At 46.8% G+C, this 19,302-nt stretch overlaps 1 protein-coding gene across 2 annotated transcripts in view; it reads right to left on the bottom strand.

The window, feature by feature from the left end:
* Window positions 1–2,746: 2,746 nt before the first annotated feature.
* LOC113578132 (phosphatidylethanolamine-binding protein 4) overlaps window positions 2,747–19,302 on the bottom strand; it is a 69,517-nt gene continuing 52,961 nt past the window's right edge. For both annotated transcript variants that reach the window (XM_027011170.2, XM_027011172.2), the window contains 3 exons: window positions 14,012–14,057; window positions 13,760–13,876; window positions 2,747–3,243 (listed from right to left, as the gene is read on the bottom strand). In XM_027011170.2, coding sequence (XP_026866971.2) covers window positions 3,152–3,243; window positions 13,760–13,876; window positions 14,012–14,057 — 255 coding nt within the window. In that variant the 3' untranslated portion in view covers window positions 2,747–3,151. The remainder of the gene's footprint in view (window positions 3,244–13,759; window positions 13,877–14,011; window positions 14,058–19,302) is intronic.

Below are 19,302 nucleotides of genomic sequence, written 5' to 3'. Positions count from 1 at the left end.
ATAAGAGTCTGTGCAGGACCTGTGACCCCTGACCCCTGACACTACCTCTGTAACATGACTGAAACTGTGAGCTGCACTGGGGTGTCTACCAAATGACAAATGTGTTAATGTAAACTTACAGTGATGCTGCCTTGATCTTCACTGCAAGGTAAGAGGACAGTGATGAGCACAGTGAGAGTTTCAGGGGAGTTAATGCTGAGTAGGCAAAGGTCAAAGGGTCAAATCTTGACCCAAAAAAACCCTCCCAAGGAAAAGTAATTAGGAAGTCAGGGTTGTGTGAATGACGAGGCGGCAGCACAGTAAAACTGTTTGGTGAACATTCCTCTTATTCTCGTATTTGAATATGCACACACACACACACACACACACACACACACACTCACACACACACACACACACACACACACACACACTCACACACACACACACACACACACACTCACACTCACACACACACACACTCACACACACACACACACACGGTCCACTTTCCATCCTAAACTTCATGTCATGATTTTATTTTTCCTCTGAAAGCCACAGATATATTACTGATTTATTATTGTCTTTGTCACATACTATACAGATGTCTTTTTAAATTACGCTAGATTATACAACCACCAATTATGATATAGCTTTTTTTAAAAAGTTATATCTTTAAGTCCCAGATACTTCTACGACCTGGAGATGACTCTGAACCAAGCCGGCGAGTGTGATCATGAGGTGGTTTGGAAGCCTGAGAACCGAGTTGTGAAGAGGTGCTTTTGTTTTTGTTGTGTGAGGCGGCGAGTGAACTGACTGCTTGAGTCTGAGAACTAAACAAAAGGGCCCACATAGGACATCAGATCGATGCTCAGGGTTCACATCAAGGGCACGGCTGAGGCGCACCAAAGACCGGCTTAACCAGCGGAGAAACACAAACCTTCATCGCCCGGTTCCAGTCGGCACGGTGCGCGCGCGCGAGCGCGCGTGTGTGTAGGAGAGACAGAGAGAGCGAAGGAAATATGCATCTTGCGCATCTATGCAGCAGATATATGCTGAAACTGAAACTATGCATCTATGGGGCTTTGACCATAAACATTTGTGTGCAGCTAGAGAAGAGATTTTGTGTTTGTTTGCTTGTGCGCGTGTGTTTGTGTTTGTGTGTGTGTGTGTGTGTGTGTACGTGCAATGAAACACAGTTGCCAAGTAAATCCAGCCACTAACCGACATTGATCACTGGCACATCAAAGTTGGTTTTCTAAATCCAGCCCTTTTTATTTTTGCCCCAAACTTTGGGAGTGCTGATACCAAACGCTCCTCTGAGACACAAGTTAAGAATGGAAACCGATGCCTGGCTTCCCGTCAGCAGCGACGGGGCCATGTCTATGTACTGAGAGAATCGGGCTGTGTGTGTGTTTGTGTGTGTTTGTGTGTGTGTGTGTGTGTGTGTGGGGGGGGGGGGGATACAGGACTCATAATGAGAAAAAAAGACTTAGATGCTTCCATCTACCCAATAATTAGGTTTCTCACAACTCTTGTTCAATCCTGATGTTTTTTTAAGTGTTGAATTAGAGAAAAGCAGATATCTTTGCTAAAGTAAAATGTACATTTTAAAGTTTTCTACAGAAACGTCTGTATGCTCAAAATTGGGAATGAATGACCTTTGCCTACAGACATTATGACCTTAGCTAATTGGCAATAGTGTTGTTCTCAAGGACAATCTTTGGTATTTGGTCTTTTGTCATCTTGGTAATCTGTGGTACGAAATGTAAACACAGCACGAAAGATTCGAGTGAGCCGAGATGGAATCAGTGCAGAACTTTTGTTGTTCCAAAAACAGACACAACAAAATCTCAAAACATTAAGTGATGATATGAATTTGAATTCACTGAAAGGACATTGCCTTGAAATGTAACATCTCATTTTCAAGGGGCTCCAATATTGGCCACGTTCTCCCTGAAATAGCGCTTTATGTAAATCCGCTGCCGAATTTAAACATAAAATTTATTCAGGCATGCAGGACAGAAAGTGCACAGTGGAAAAATGGCTGTCACATTCACAACTATGACGCTTTTTCACCCATGAAAAACAAGCACTTCCCTACTAGTTAAAAAAAAAAGTCGTGAACCCATGTCCCCTCTGACACTCGCTCAAGGACCGTCTGTCCGACAATAGCTGTGAGAGTATTTTAGTGGCAGTTCCACTGCGGCTTCCGGTTGTGTTATGGTGTTGGTTTCACCCCCCCTGCTTCCTCTGTTGGCCTTGACGTATTTCCTCTCCCGTGTGAGTCTTTCCACGCGCTCTCTCCCCGAAGCGTGATAGCGCGGTAGCGCCTCTTCGGCGTTCTCGCCTCCCCTGCCCGCGTTCTCTGCCCGTCTGTCCGTCTCACGCTTAGGCCCGGGTGCCCAGGGGCCCTGGAGCCGGACCGGACCAGAGCCCTCTCTGGCCCCGCTGCCCCCGAGGGCGTTTCTGCTGGGTTCTGGTTTTAAATGGCGACGCCGGAGCTCCTTAGCGCTAAGGACGCGGGAATGCGGGTGAGCGGCAGTCTGGGAGTGAAGAGGGCTGGATTATATAAGAGGTGCTTTAAAAATAAAATTTTTTTAAAAAGTAGCTGTAGTGCGTCTGGACCTGATCAGTGGCAGTGTGTGTGTGTGTGTGTGTGTGGGGGGGGGGGTTGCCAGTTGAAAGTTACCCATACCTCTTGCATCATTAATGCAAATAAACCTTAAATACCCCCAAGATCTGGACGAAAATACATTTTGTGGTTTCTGCAGTTTCCATTTTATTTTTATTTTCCCCTTCACAGCATCTAAGATTTGATGGGCCTGTTGCTCCTTCTAAACAGAAGCACTGAAAAACAGGCCAAAGCCCTTTAAAGGCACAACAGCCTCATTTAAACGTACAATTAGAGCTTCTAATCTTAAAATGCAGAACTGACTCCATACTGGTGGGCATGACGAATAATTCCGTTTAAACAACTTGATATAATAAATATAACAATATGCACAAGGAGTAGTTAATTTTAGAGGGAGATTATTGCAATTTTTAAACTAAATGGGTGTAGTTGGTAGTAATCGGTACGTAGTTGGTAGTTATACAAGAACAGAGAGAGCGATGCAGGACCCCAGAGAGGGGGTCCGGTGTGGTCGGACAGCCAGGCCATTTGGCTCCACTAATCCTTGTAGTTTTGCGTCAGGAACTGGAGAGATGCCACTGGGCCAACAAGGCCAAACTTCTCCACAAACGCCTGCAGATCCCAGTTCCCTAAAAAACAAAAAGCAACAATGAAATAATAACAAGATCCTTTAAGATTCTTTTGTGACAGTCGTAAACTTTCATACTAGATAAAGAGTTGTTTAGCGTTTCCATATAAAGACAAAACAGTACAGATTTGTGCATACAAACAGTTCGGATAAGGAGTTGTACATATCAACAGCTTGTGAAAGTGCCATCTCTCTTCTTGAAACCACTGTGCCATCTGTCAGATGGTGAAAATTCCTCGAGAGAGGGAGTGCTGCTTTCTGCTTACACCGATGACCAGGCCTCTGCTTCCAAAGAGAACCCCCACTGTGGGCCGGACAGCACATCCCCCCCATCGCTGCGAGTCACACCCAGGCCCTGGCTCCGCCTTCGGGCCGGTGCCGTTAACCAGGGTGCGTCACCCAGCCCTATCATTCTCCCAATCCCTGAATTTCTTGGAGACATTCCCAGCTTTTGTTACTTCCTTGGCGTTCCTGGCTTTCTTCTCTCTCTTTTTCCCCCATCGAATAAAGAAGTGACAGAGAGCTTTTTTGTTTGGAGCAGAGCGTGTCACTGGGCCTCTCCGGGCCATGAAACATTGCGATCATATCGTGTCTAAATAAAACACACAGGCGGTTGCCGTGCTGGAGGTGGCAACCAGAGAACGAAGGCTTTCTGGCAGGACAAGCAGGTAAATACCAGTCACTGCTCAGGCTGCTATGACAACATCAGACTCCGATCACCCAACTCTTCCGAGCCTCCCCACACTCACATGGAATCGCATTTGGAACCAGCACGTTCCACGGTTGATATTTGGAGGTCTGTTTTTCTAGGTCATTTAAACATTCCCATATCCGTTCCTAGGCGGAAAGGAGTCATGCAATATAGGCCCAGCAAGATGAGCGAAAAGAACAACACTTGTAGCAATCTTCTAACAGCCTTACGGTGGGAAAACTGATGCAGTGTGTGATATTTCATTTCATCGTCTATTATCCCATTAATCTCAATCTGAGTAAAATTTTTAAAAACCCACTTATTCGTAGTACCACTGGGCTAATAACGAAGGGTTTCCAGGATGACAGCTTACGGCCTTTAAGTGGAAAACTGTAATCAATGATGCAAACCAAATCCGCCCTCAAAACAAAAGAGAGATAAGATGCATTAATATTAAGGACAGCAGTCTGGTAATGAGAAATCCATAGCTATGTCACTCACTCACTAACTCGCTCTCTCCCTCCCTCTCTCTCTCTCTCTCTCTCACACACACACAAACACACACACACACCAGAGGCGGAAATGCAATGGCGGTGAACAGGGAAACCCCGTCACAACACATATGGCACAACGCACCACATCCTGGAAAGAACAAACGATGTGTGTGTGTGTGGTTGTCTGTGTATGTTTGCATGCAAATAGGCGTGGAATAGTGTAAAAATAGTGTAAAACAGATTATACATACCCTGTGGTCGGCTGCTGGTAACACTGCAACTATTTGAACTATTGTTACCTGGCCAAGTACAATTAAGCATCTCACAGACGATAGATGGAGGGAATGTCCCAGGCCAACTGGACTGGTGTGTATGTGTGAGTGTCAGGTGGCGGCATGTGAGCGCGTGTGCAATTCTGTGATTAAGTGTGTGAAATGGAGTGAGGGGACCTGGAACTATGAGGTCATGTGACCTTTAGGCCTTCAAATCCGGAAACAGGGGGAGATAATGTGCCGCCCCTGCAGATGACAAGCCTTACCTGACCCCCACACACACACACACACACCCCTTCTCACATCTGGAAACTACCAAATATTCACAGTCGCTAGGCAGACTTGAGTCAGTGTCTTGCCGCCCCTGCACATAATGTAGATCTCATGATGAACTATAAGACAACGCTGCCTTCGATGGCCCATCTTAGCAATTCCAACTGGAGGGAATTTTAGATAAAAGGCATAACATTAATTTGCATTATGGATGTTAGTAAAAATCCTAGATAACATTGGGGCACAAAGTTGGCCAAGTTTCCAATTTCACTGTTGAATCACAGCTGCTGTGTCAGTGTCTAAACTCTGATCAGATCCCGTGATGTCAGCTAAACTCTGACAGTGAACACTGAGGGGTTGAGAGGGTGCGCTGGCTTGGAAAAGCCTTCATGCTATTGGCTTGCCTGACATCCACCTATTTTTACATCTTCTATATGTCAAAATGCCTTCTACAAGGCTCTACCTGAATGCCTTGCTAAATCTGCTCCACAGACATCTGAATAATGCACAGTAATCAAACTAAAAATTCCAATTTCGTTTTGTTTGTACATGTGCATTCACGGTATTTAGCAGATGCTCTTATCCAAGTGTTTTAGCTGTCTGCTCAGAAGCACAAAAAGGTCCGAAAGTGTCCTTCCGATATTGAATTTTTTTTGTTCGCGTGATTTCTCCAAGGTTGCTGGCGAAACTTGCGTATGTTACAGACAATGCAATCTGAGAGCCATGCTCTGGCTACAGTAATCCATTTATGTGTATGGCCACCAGTGCAGAGCTCGGTGCCTGTATGTGCTGATGTAAATAAAAAACAATGCAAAACAAAAACCCAGCAGTGCTGACAACTGTACTTTCAGAGCTTGTTTGGCAATCAAACAGACATTTGGAAGCAGGAAAGATCCTCTGTGACCTGTGGTTTGGTAACGGAACCATCCGCTAGCTTCAACCCTTGCCGTCTGATTGGGCGACGGGCCCGTGACACTCGCTTGTCACTGACCACAGTAACGATGTCATCATGGAGCTGACGGAATGGCAGCTACCGCCCAGATTAACACTCACCTCTAAAAATAGAGCTGCTAGTTTGTGTTTGGGCTAATTTCAGCAACACCACACACACACAAACACACACACACACACACTTTCCACTTCCCCGATTTGTCGAGTCATGGAACAGAGAGCGATTGGAAGTGGGAAGTGATGTGGTGATGTGGTGCTCTCTTCCTCCCCGCGTTCTTCTGAGCAATCCAGGAAGTTACACACTGCCTAGATGACACTTTCATGGTACAGTATTACTTTCATGGTTCAGTCCAGGGTAGAACGTGGACGCGGGCTTCTAGCTGTGACTTGACGTGTGTATGCATATACGCGTGTGAGGCTATATCTGTAACCGACACCAATGACTTTAGCGTGTGGATGCATCCGATGTAAACTTGTACATTAGTGTGTAAATGGGTGTACATGTCATCATACCTGTTGAGCTTGTGAAGCACTGCTTACTTATATGCCTTGAGTGAAAATGACCTGGTTTGAACTCTATGGTAAAGTAACCTTTGTAGGAGGTGTGTGTGTGTGTGTGTGTGTGTGTGTGTGTGTGTGTGTGTGTGTGTGTGTGTGCGTGCGTTTGTGTGCATGCAGGGGTTTTTCAGATGCTAATATAGACAGAATGACTCATCAAAACATGGTGGACCACAGCGGCACGCCGCTCAGCTGCCCACACACTGCTCACACTCAAAGCAGGCACACGGCTACAGGCATGCAGCTGCAGGCACACGGCTGCTCCATCAACACTCCCCTTCCTGCTGCTGGAGTGGAGGCGATCACATCAGCTGTGTTCGTATGAACGCTGAGTGCAGCTTCAGCATCAAACAGCACATGCAGGACAGTTGAAGTTTCATGTATGGCCTGCCTTAGTGCACTGAACACCCTGGCCTAGACCTGCCACCTTTAACTCCAAAAAAGCAGATAGATAGATAGATAGATAGATAGATAGATAGATAGATAAATGAACAGATAGAGATAGATAGATAGACAGCTAGATAGATAGACAGACAGACAGACAGATGAACAGACAGACAGAGATAGAGATAAATTAACAGATAAATGAACTGATAGATAAATGAACAGATAGTTAGACAGACAGATAGATAGATAAATGAACAGATAGACAAACATAGTTAGATAGATAGACCGACAGATAAATGAACAGATAGACATAGATAGCTAGATAGACAGACAGATAGAGAGACAGACAAACAGACAGACAGATAGATTCTGCCCATGTAAGCGTTAGAGACTTTGTCGACTCAATGTCTTCTTCGTCCCTTCCGCCACCCACTTCAGTAAAGAATGTGACAGGCCCAGAACTTGATTTTCTATTTTTCAAGAACCTAACATTAGCCAAAAGTTACTGACACGTCCAGCGAGCAGCTCCAAAGTGCCAACGCAAGGGGCACGCACACAGCCCAGCGCGCAACTTGTCAGCACACAGCGGAACACGGCTGCTTAGAAACACTGACCCCGGGTACGAGTCCGACCTAATCGGAAGTGGAACGCCACCACCACACGTAAGGACAAGCACATACTCCAAATGAATACAAGTAAATACAATATAAAACTGGAAACTGAAATAAATAGATATTTTATCTAAATACATATTTTATATAAATATGTAACAGGTTGATAGTTTTATGGACATGCCCCGCACTCTGGCTCTGTTTGTGACTTTCAACCAGGGAGGATTCGCTGCGGGTGGGTGGGAGGCCCCGGTGGCTCATTACCACACTGCACTGCTGCTGATGGCTCCAATTACGGCTCAGTCCCTCCGCTGAGCCCGGGGAGGGTTGGGGGGGCGGCCCAGTTCCCGCCGCTGGGACTCAGGAGGGCGGCGCGGCTCTTACAGGGACTCAAGCTTTCTGAAGCTTTTTATACTCATGTGACTTCAGCTTTGGCCAGAGCTCACTCAACAAATCAAAAACAAAAACCGCAAGTGACGGGCGCGACATGACGCCTTGCACTAGCTTTTGAGCCATTTGATTGTTTTTACAGGTGAAATATCTTCCTCTGTCGACTGAACTCCTGAAGAACTCGGTTAACATCGTCCTGAAGTGCCTACTGACCCCATGACCCCAAGCTAATGAAGACGCAGCACTCCCGTGACCCTGGATCAGCTGCAGGTTTGAGGATGCACCACGAGCTCTTTTCTTCAGCCACGGACCTGACCCTGGATCAGCTGCAGGTTTGGGGATGGACCACGAGCTCTTTTCTTCAGCCACGGACCTGACCCTGGATCAGCTGCAGGTTTGGAGATGCACCACAAGCCTGTTTCTGATGTTCCAACATCATTTCATGGCCAGTACAAAGACATCACAGAGAGCGCACCTGGTAGCATAGCAGCAAAACGACCTACAGTGATCTACAGTTCTTATCAAGCTCACAGGCTAGAGCAGTTTTCTGGTTGAAGGGGAACGTCACTACATCTCTGAGCATAAACACTGCTCAGTGTAAATCCTAACCCCTCTGGGATGTTCACCTGGACCAGAATTGACCACACGTTTAAAATCCATCCACTGAGATCAAAAACCTCCGTTTCTCATTTTGGAAAGATCTTAGATATACCGGATAGTCTTCCCAATGTTGCCCACTTAAACGACATGTGCTCGTTGTCAAATGACCCACATTAAGTAAGCAAATATTTTTGGAAATTTGGAAACAGCAAACATTTTTCCAGTGTGAGTGTTCAAGTATAGTAAATGTAGTAAATGCAGTACGGGTTCTGAAAAATGCCAAACTTGTGACATGATTTTCATACCACACAGAACTCTGAAATTCTAGACTGCCACTGACAGAGGCTTTTTATATGATGAATGCCAGGTTTGAGCTGAGAGCCTAAACTATTGTTTAACTGTTTAACTAAAACTGTTGCTTTAGGAACTTGAGAAAATGCAACGCACCTTACAAATGCGAAGGGAAAGGAAGAATTTTACTCTTCGACTATGATGCTCACCTCACCTGGGGTTCCTGCTGTCGAATAGATCGGGTAACGTATTCTTAACTGGTTCCTCCGGTTCTGACAGGGAATACGAAACATTGTGCTAAAGGGTGTGATGTTCTGCATCTTCTCCCAGAAGTAATGGACCTCAAACTGAACTCTCAGAGTAGAGCACCTGTGATGCTCCTGTGCCTCTATTAAAGAGGGATGAACCGATATCGTCAAGGGGTCCCAACGTACAATGGGGAGACTGAACTGATCAGTAGGTTGTGTCCTATAGCTGAATTTGTGTGTGTGTGTGTGTGTGTGTGTGTATGTGTGTTTGTTTTAGATGAGGGTGCAAATTTGGGGGTTTTACATCCTGTGTTTGTTTCTTTCTGAGCCACTAACTGTTTGAATGCTGTGTGAGTGGGAGGAAGAGAGAGAAAGAGAAAGCACCAGAGAGAGAGAGAGAGAACGAGAGAGAGAAAGCACCAGAGAGAGAGGGGGGGGGGGGGAGAGGGAGAGAAAGCACCAGAGAGAGAGAGAGAAAGAGAGAGAGAAAGCACCAGAGAGAGAGGGGGGGGAGAGAGAGAGAGTGAGAAAGGGGGAGAGGGAGAGAGAGAAAGCACCAGAGAGAGAGAGAGAGAGAGAGAGAGAGAGAGAGGGAGAGAGAGTGAGGGAGAGAAAGAGAGGGAGAGAGAGGGGGAGAGAGAGAGGGAGAGAGAGTGAGGGAGAGAAAGAGAGGGAGAGAAAGAGAGGGAGAGAGAGGGGGAGAGAGAGAGAGAGTGGGAGAGTGAGGGAGAGAGGAGAGGGAGAGAGCGAGAGAGCAAGAGAGTGAGAGAGACACAGAGAGAGAGACAGAGTGAGAGCGAGAGAGTGAGAGAGACAGCAGGAGAGACAGACAGAGTGCGAGAGAGTGAGAGAGAGAGAGTGTGTGAGAGAGAGACTAGGATTCTGTTTCATCTGGTTGGTAGTGGACGGAAGGCTGGCATGTTGGTCCTGCCACGTCTGCAGTGCCCATGCTCACGGCCTGTGGAGCCGCTGGCACGAACACACTAACGGTGTGAAGCAGTAGGGAGTGCAGAGGAGCGGGGGATTCCCCACCAACGCACTTACTCCCGCCTCCCGCATATCAGGCCCCGCCTCCGCTTACGCAACCACCAGCTGTCACTGGCCATCCACTGACCCACATTTCATCCCCCCAACACACACACACACACACACACACACACACACACACACACACACACACACGTGCTGCCCTGCTGTCTGGGCGCCAGGCCCGGACTTCACCTTTCGGTGTCTGTGTGGACGGTCCAAGATCAAAGCCCCGAGAGCGTCAGTGCTGGAGCTGAAATTGAGTTGCGTTTGGCATTAGGGGAAATGGAAAATGACCATTAGGTCTGAGCAGACATGGAGTACACACACACACACACACACACACACACACACACACGTGTGCGCGCCCGCAGACTGGGACAGAGACAGAGTGTGTGTTGAACTCAGCATTGGGGAAGTGGAACATGATCATTAAGACGACTCCACACCCACAACTAAAGGCTCCAACCTCTCCAATCAAATCAATTAAGCAATTAATGTCAGAGCAACATGAGAGATGTGTGGTCACTGGCCACACACAGATGACAAACTAATGTCCATATATACTCATTACACGGTGACAGGACTTCCACTAGTGCCTGTATCTTACTAAAGGCCTGGAAGCACTAAATCGATTGTGCGTTTGAAAAAACAATCCTTGAGAGGAACCTCGGCGATGACGCTCACTTAAAGAAACGCAACAGATACACACACACACACACACACACACACACACACACGCCGCACACCGGTGTGTAATCCAACAAACCCAGCGCGCCTGTTGCCAAGACACCGCACGGGTACGATCTGCAAGACAGCTGCAGAGGAAAGAGAGAAGGCGCAATAAAAGAGTGATAAGAGCGATACAAATAAGGCTCCATTAGGGAGCCCCCGCGGCCCCTGGGAGCCTGAGCCGTGGCGTGCGAGGAAGAGCTGCCGCAGCAGCCTGGGAGAGCGCCTCTTCCTCCAGAAACCTGGCAGTATGTTCACTTTAGAGTGATGTATAGCCTACCTCCCATCCGAAATCCTGTCGTGTGTGTGTATAAAAACCTGCAGCAGGACAGATGAGCCTAGATGTGTCTTCAGAATGTCCGGCTATGAATAGCCGGTGGTCAAATCTGGCAACCGCAATGCCTCAATTCTTCCTCCACCCTCTCCTTTCAGAAAGACGACTCTCTGCACAGGAGCAGCAGGTCCATGGAGCCTCGGCCTGGAACATCAGGGCCCATACCAGAGCCCGGGGCCCCATACCAGAGCCCGGGGCCCATACCAGAGCCCGGGGCCCATACCAGAGCCCGGGGCCCATATCAGAGCCCGGGGCCCATACCAGAGCCCTGGGGCACTACTGATCTAACATCACTTATCGATTCATCACTAACCTGCTCTCGCTGTTCAGCACAAATCTTTGGACCAAATAACAGGGTGATCAGGGAACAGACTAAAACAAATTGTTTTCTGGGACCTTTAGGGGATTATGCTAGGTTTCAAAAACAATAACGGTTGTTCAGAATAAAAGAATCACTGTGAATTAATACTAGACTTTTACTTGCTATGAGTGTTAATTATATTCAGACCTCAAAATTCACATTTAATCTTTTGTTGAGTTTACTGGTCCTTGGTCATAATAAGGATTACAGAGCATATAAACTTTTTCCCTTTTAATCTGCTTTGTCCTGTAGGCTATCAAGTACATCAAATCATTTCCTTTTTCTTCTGTAACTCACAAAAAAATGATCAAATTAACTTAATGATTATCTCAGTGGATTAAAAAAAACCACAGTAATTACATTTCCTGCAAAGTGAGTGAGAGGAAGAGGAAGAGTGTGGCATTAGGTCTGGGTGTTCACCCTAAAGTCCTAGACCACTGTGTGTGTGTGTGTGCGTGTGTGTGTGTGTGTGTTGGGGGTGGGGGTTCAGTGACATATAAAAGACACAGAGCAATAAGTTTATTTTATTCAGAACAGTAACAGGAAAACTGTCTTTGTATAACATCACTTGACAGATGATAAACACTATTAACAGTTAAAGAAAATAACTATTATATAAACAATTATCTCAGCATATAAATTGTGTGAATAAAGGTTGTAGGAAAGGTGAAGTATTCTAAAAATTCTCCACACTGACACTAATCTCACGCTGACATTGCTTATTCCAAATAAAAGCGTGCCGTGATGAAAAGATTTTCCACCCGTCCTCCCCAAACGCGAATAAACTAAACAAACAACAACAAAAAAAAACTTCAGCACATCTGATGGAGAACTCCACTTCAAACAGCCTTCAGTGTGCAACACTCTAATATGGCAGGGCTGGCTGCTGACGAGGCTGTCAAAACTTCAAAACGCTGGTAAGAGCGTGGGCAGGGCACTGCACCCCTGCCCGAGAGCCACAGAGCCCAGTGACCACCCGTGCGGAGAGGGGCCAACCCAACCCCACCCACCCCCAACCCGGCAAAGGCGCTTTTAGGAGGGACAGGGGGCCACAACGTCATGAAGGTTTAACATGGGAATAAATTTGATTGCAAACATTCAATAATTCAAATCAGCTGAAATAAAGTCACTCCAAACTGTAATATCATTCAGTAATTCAGTTTGTTCTATATAAGGACGTACATTTAAGACATTTATCCAGAACATCTTACAAAGGCACTAGAGTTATCTACTCAAAATATCCTTACCTAGTACACATAGCATTACCAGCCAGACACACGAGACATGTGCGTGTGCACGTGTGTGTTTATGTGCCTTTGCATGTGTATGTGTGTATGTATGTTTGTGTATGTCTATGTATGTGTGTATCTGTGTGTGTTTGTGTGTATGTGCATGTGTGTGTTTGTGTGTGTGTGGGTGTGTGTGTATGTGGCTCTGCAGTCCGACCGATCCATGAGCAGGTTTGTTTGGCTTGCGGGAGACTCTCTTATTGAACCACCTCACTCATCCCAGAAACCTTCGGCAGCAGCCTCATACTCATCCTCACCCTCAGCTGACAACAGACACAACAGCCCTATATGCCACAGGTCCAGACCTTAGCTACCCCAAAAACGTCTGCCAGCCGGCCCACTACTGGAGGACACCCGGCGTGGACGCCAAATGCTGGTCTGAGACTGAAGATCATAAGCGGGATGGCTGATATAGATCAATAAGGGCGATCATGAGAAACAGCCTGGAGTAGTACATGATTACAAAGGCATACGCACTAATCTAATCACCACGGACGCTGGAAATGTTCACTGGAATCACAGTTAATAATGCTGTATGATGCAGATATTTTTTCATATGCAGTTGTGTGTTATCATCCACTTTATTATCTTGTGCGTTAAATATTTGGAGTGTGTTTCTGTGCACAGTAAACTGCACAGTACAGTCTATAGCTGGGGACTTTTCTTAGACTTTGACCTCCATGTTTATTTCATCATGATCAATCAATCAGATATAAATGCTAAATTATAGTGCAATTACTTATAATAGGTGCTTAGCGGAAGTGGCAACGTCTAGCCCTGTGGTGCTTGGATGCTGTACAACTAATTACATGTTATGTTGAAAGGCAAAGCTATGATATTTTCAATCCAAAATTGGTGGAAATGTAAGCACGCGTGTGCCGAACAGCTGTGGGAGTGTATCGTGCTGTGGGCGACCTTATGTGTCTTCAACAGTTAAAAATGGAGAGCATTATGCGTGTGTGTGTGTGTGTGTGTGTGTGTGTGTGCAGTGTGTGTGTGATGATCTTACCCCGTGAGCTTCCTTCCTGCTCACTCAGCTTTGGGACTTGCCCTGCGCCCTGCTCATACAGGAGGAACTGGTACCGGTGAAAACCCGTTCCCTGAGGTGGCGTGGGCCCAGCGTACTCTAGAACCACAGAGACAGAGCGTCCTGTAGCCCACCTTCCAGCTGTGCCTGCTAGCGTTAACCCATTAGCCGGGCCAATTAAATCTCACGTAAGACACGTTTTTACATTGCAGAAAAACATCTAGTATTGCTCACCAGATATCACAGTGCCTTCAACATCTCCCAGTCCCAGTCTGCTACCCTATGGATGCAGAGAGAGGGAGAGAGAGAGAGTCAGTGAGAGACAGAGAGAGAGAGAGAAACAGACAGTATTCTGCACAATGCAATTATGCGCACAGGGCCTGGTGTTGTATGAGCGCTGAATTAGGGGCCCGAGGGAGTAACGGAGACTCCCTCCCCGTGGTGCGTCACCTGAGGGGCTCCGAGCTCCCGTTTGCCCGCCGCGTCGCGCTTAAACGCGTCGGCCCCGGCCCCGGCCGGGACCCGCATTATTTAATATCCCGAGACGAAGCCGGTTCCCAGGCAAATTAAGTCAGTGATTGGATTTCAGAATGGCAAATTCCCATGTTATTAATTGTATATTAACTTCCCGTTGCCTAGGAACAGGGATTCGTGCGGAGCTTGGTAAGAATCGAACATTTTTTTTCCCCCAACATCATCTTCCCCAAAGGGTGCTCCTCTATATTTGTCGTGGTTAAACCCACGTTCTTAGCAGCTGTTGCTTGCTAGTGCTCCACTCTAAATAGCCTGGTAGATGTTTGCCTAACGAACCTGGTTCCACACTTCTGCAGCCCGGCGTGAGCCGTGTGGGAGGATCAGACCTTTAAAAAAAAAAAGAAAAGAAAAAAGATAGCACGAAAGTGTGCTCGGAGGGCTCGAAACGTGGTTAAAGAGACGCTCCGAACCCGGGAGGTGTGCGAAGTCCCCTCTGTTAAACAGAGTTTTGTTACTCCGTTACATTGCTCGAGTGCTGAGTGGGACGCCTTCCTGCAGTCCTGGACCCAGCCTGCTCAGCACTGCCTCCTACAGGCTGACAGCGGTTCTACACAGAGGTCTGCTACAACAGGTGAGGGGAAGCAAGTGCAGCATTGTAGTGCAGCAGAAACAGCCCTGACCATCTGGCTTATGGAAACTACTGCTTTTTTAGTTTTTACTGTGGTGAAATATTCAGCTTGTTCCTACCAGCTGTTCAGGGGGAAAAAAAAATTGAATTTCAGTAGAGGTATATTGACTACTATAAATTAATGCAATTAGTACCCATCATAAAATATAATTAAATTACTGAAATGACAATATTTAAATTATTAATTTTTGATCTAAACAGTTCTTAGACAAACAATTTACTGGTAATTGATGGAACCATTACTAAGATATAAATGACTCTCCTGTGCTATTCTGCGTGATTTGATCAATACATTCCCTTTAATTATCTACAAAATTACCCCAATTAATTTGATCATTTTACTGTAAATATGGTAGTCTTTGTTCTGTGAACCCCATATAGAACAAAGTTCCTTATAAAAAACATGATACCAGATATTAAAACCATTATGCCAGATTGTGACAAACTTGTGGCGTGGATGTGAGGTACCACAGAGATGTGTTAAGCCACGTCAAATATCTGAAAGCTTTGAAAGCCGAAGACGCAAGAGCACAGCTTTGTGTAAATATGTATAAATGCTGCAGCTGTGGACAGCACTCCTCCTCAGGAGTGAAAGTGCCCTGACCCACTATGCCTCACTGTGCCACGTCGCCGGGTCGGCGAGCGGTGAACTCCACACGGGCGCGTTGGATTCTGCCTCGTTTGCAACATTTATGCTTGAAAAGTACGAGCGAGCTTTATTTAGAAAGCCCAAAGAGTTTTGCCGCCCGCGGATTCTGGAGATCTGTCGCCATGACAACAGGCAGTCAACAGTATTTGGGGGCGAAGCGCATGCTCCACTCCAACCACCCTGCCACCAAAAGTTAAGCCATCCCTGCATGCTCCGATCTTCCTCGATTCCGCTCGAGAGATTGGACGTTCCGTGACCTTCCGCACTCTCATTCATTCTATCATCCCACATCAGAATGAAAAAAAAAGCACAGAGAGAATCACATTGGATCAGTGTGACCACTGATGTGAGGTGTGCGTATCGTAGGGGATCGGTGTGACCACTGATGTGAGGTGTGCGTATCGTAGGGGATCGGTGTGACCACTGGTGTGAGGTGTGCGTATCGTAGGGGATCGGTGTGACCACTGATGTGAGGTGTGCGTATCGTAGGGGATCGGTGTGACCACTGATGTGAGGTGTGCGTATCGTAGGGGATCGGTGTGACCACTGATGTGAGGTGTGCATATCGTAGGGGATCGGTGTGACCACTGATGTGAGGTGTGCGTATCGTAGGGGATCAGTGTGACCACTGATGTGAGATGTGTGTATCGTAGGGGATCAGTGTGACCACTGATGTTAGGTGTGCGTATCGTAGGGGATCAGTGTGACCACTGATGTGAGGTGTGCGTATCGTAGGGGGTCAGTGTGACCACTCATGTGAGACTGCAGTATTGTAGACAATCGTAGGGGATCAGTCTGACCACTGATGTGAGGTGTGCGTATCGTAGGGGATCAGTCTGACCACTGATGTGAGGTGTGCATATCGTAGGGGGTAAGTGTGACCACTGATGTGAGGCTGCAGTATTGTAGACAATCGTAGAGGATTAGTGTGACCACTGATGTGAGGTGTGCGTATCGTAGGGAATTAGTGTGATTACTGATGTGAGGCTGCAGTATTGTAGACAATCGTAGGAGGTCAGTGTGACCACTGATGTGAGGCTGCAGTATTGTAGACAATCATAGGGGGTTAGTGTGACCACTGATGTGAGGTGTGCGTATCGTAGGGGATCAGTCTGACCACTGATGTGAGGCTGCAGTATTGTAGACAATCAATCATAGGGGGTTAGTGTGACAACTGATGTGAGGTGTGCGTATCGTAGGGGATCAACGTGACCACTGATGTGAGGCTGCAGTATTGTAGACAATCGTAGTGGGTCAGTGTGACCACTGATGTGAGGTGGGGGGTGTCATAGAGGATTAGTGTGATTACCAATGTGAGGTGGGCGTATCGTAGGGGATTAGTGTGACTACTGATGTGAGGTGGTTGGTATCGGGGTATCATAGGGGATGAGTGTGATTACCGATGTGAGATGGGGGGTATTGTAGGGGATTAGTGTTATTACCGATGTGAAGTGAGGGGTATCGGGGTATCGTAGGGGATGAGTGTGATTACTGATGTGAGGTGGGGGGTATCATAGGGGATTAGTGTGATTACTAATGTGAGGTGGGGAGTGTTATAGGGGATGAGTGTGATTACTAATGTGAGGTGGGGAGTATTGTAGGGGATTAGTGGGATAACTGATGTGAGGTGGGGGGTATCGTAGGGCATTAGTGGGATTAATGACGAGGCTCTGGGCAGGTAAAGCAGCCAAAGACTTCTCTCCAGAGAAGGGGACAGCAGTACTGAGTGTAACACAGTACTGAGTACTGAAAGTCTGATTTAAGGCCCAGTACTCTGGCTGACTTCGAAAAACCATGGAGGAGAGTGTATGATGTACAGTGTGGGCGAGGAAACCTTCAGGAAGACCAACAGCCCTGCACCCTGGGGGAGCAGCCACACCTGTATGACATTCACACGTGAGTGAGCAATGTTTGTGTGGCAAGGGCATGTGTGGGCATCACCCTTTGGGTGAACAAAACAAGATCTTGTAGAGGACAAGTCTCATTCTCCAAGGGACTCATGTAGACTATATTGTCAAATGATTCATTTTCACCTACAACAATTCAGGCCCATCAACAGACGGCCACGGAGAAATAGAATTATGACAGTGAACATGGGAAAAGGCACTTAGAAAATAGAAGGATGAGCCACAAGACGTGTTTGCTGGAGAACCGAAATAACTGTTATATACGAATGCGATTAACAAAAGGTTAACAGAAACATACCTGCAGCAGTCACTGTAAGATTGCTCAAGCTTTGCTGATACCTATAGGGAAGAAAAGTATTATAACCCACAGCTATAATGAGAGACCACTGTCTGGATGACTTCACACGTACACAAAATGCTCATCCTCGTATCAGCCTCGGTCAGTGAGCCGTTCACATCACGGAGTGATCGTAGTTACATCACGGAACGATCGCAGTCACATCACGAACCATCCCAGTCACATCATGGAACCATCCCATTCACATCATGGAACGGTCCCAGTCACATCATGGAACCATCCCATTAACATCATGTAACGGTCCCAGTCACATCATGGAACCATCCCATTCACATCATGGAACAGTCCCAGTCACATCATGGAACCATCCCATTCACATCATGGAACAGTCCCAGTCACATCATGGAACCATCCCATTCATATCACGGAACCATCCCACTCACATCATGGAACCATCCCATTCACATCATGGAACGGTCCCAGTCACATCACGAACCATCCCATTCACATCATGGAACCATCCCAGTCACATCATGGAACGGTCCCAGTCACATCATGGAACAGTCCCAGTCACATCATGGAACCATCCCATTCATATCACGGAACCATCCCACTCACATCATGGAACCATCCCATTCACATCATGGAACGGTCCCAGTCACATCACGAACCATCCCATTCACATCATGGAACCATCCCATTCACATCATGGAACAGTCCCAGTCACATCATGGAACCATCCCATTCACATCATGGAACCATCCCATTCACATCATGGAACGGTCCCAGTCACATCACGAACCATCCCATTCACATCATGGAACCATCCCATTCACATCATGGAACAGTCCCAGTCACATCATGGAACGGTCCCAGTCACATCATGGAACCATCCCATTCATATCACGGAACCATCCCACTCACATCATGGAACCATCCCATTCACATCATGGAACGGTCCCAGTCACATCACGAACCATCCCATTCACATCATGGAACAGTCCCAGTCACATCATGGATTGATCCCAGTTCAGCTCTGCAGCTGAAGAACAAAGCGGCTGTTCAGTTATTCGGCCCTTTGAGAGTTATTTTGCTAAGTCACATGCTTGAGTTTCAAGAGCTCTTAAAATACTCTATACAGGCACAACACAAAATAATAAACAGTTTAGGTTAACACACACACACACACACACACACACACACAGAGGGAGAGAGAGACTGAATTTGTTTCATAAAGTGAGTGTCCATCTGGAATAATATTATAAAGGCAGCAGTAGACACATTCTGCCATGTACAGCTCAAGAACACACACACACACACACACACACTTCTAAACGCCATGTGTCTGAACTCGACTCCAGCTCTGCTCACATCTCCCCGCAGTGCTCGTGAAGTCAAAAATCTAAACGCTCCAGCAGTGCCGCGCCTACTCATCCCAGCCCCTCCCCAGCCTCTCTGCTCTAGGCCCTCAATGATGTTGCGTAATCATGCCCCCCCCCCGCACTCTGG

This window comes from Electrophorus electricus, chromosome 18 (genome assembly GCF_013358815.1).
Source record: "Electrophorus electricus isolate fEleEle1 chromosome 18, fEleEle1.pri, whole genome shotgun sequence".
NCBI classification, from domain to species: domain Eukaryota; kingdom Metazoa; phylum Chordata; class Actinopteri; order Gymnotiformes; family Gymnotidae; genus Electrophorus; species Electrophorus electricus.
Note: the sequence above shows the minus strand (reverse complement) of the source record. Positions and strands in the feature narration are given on the sequence as shown.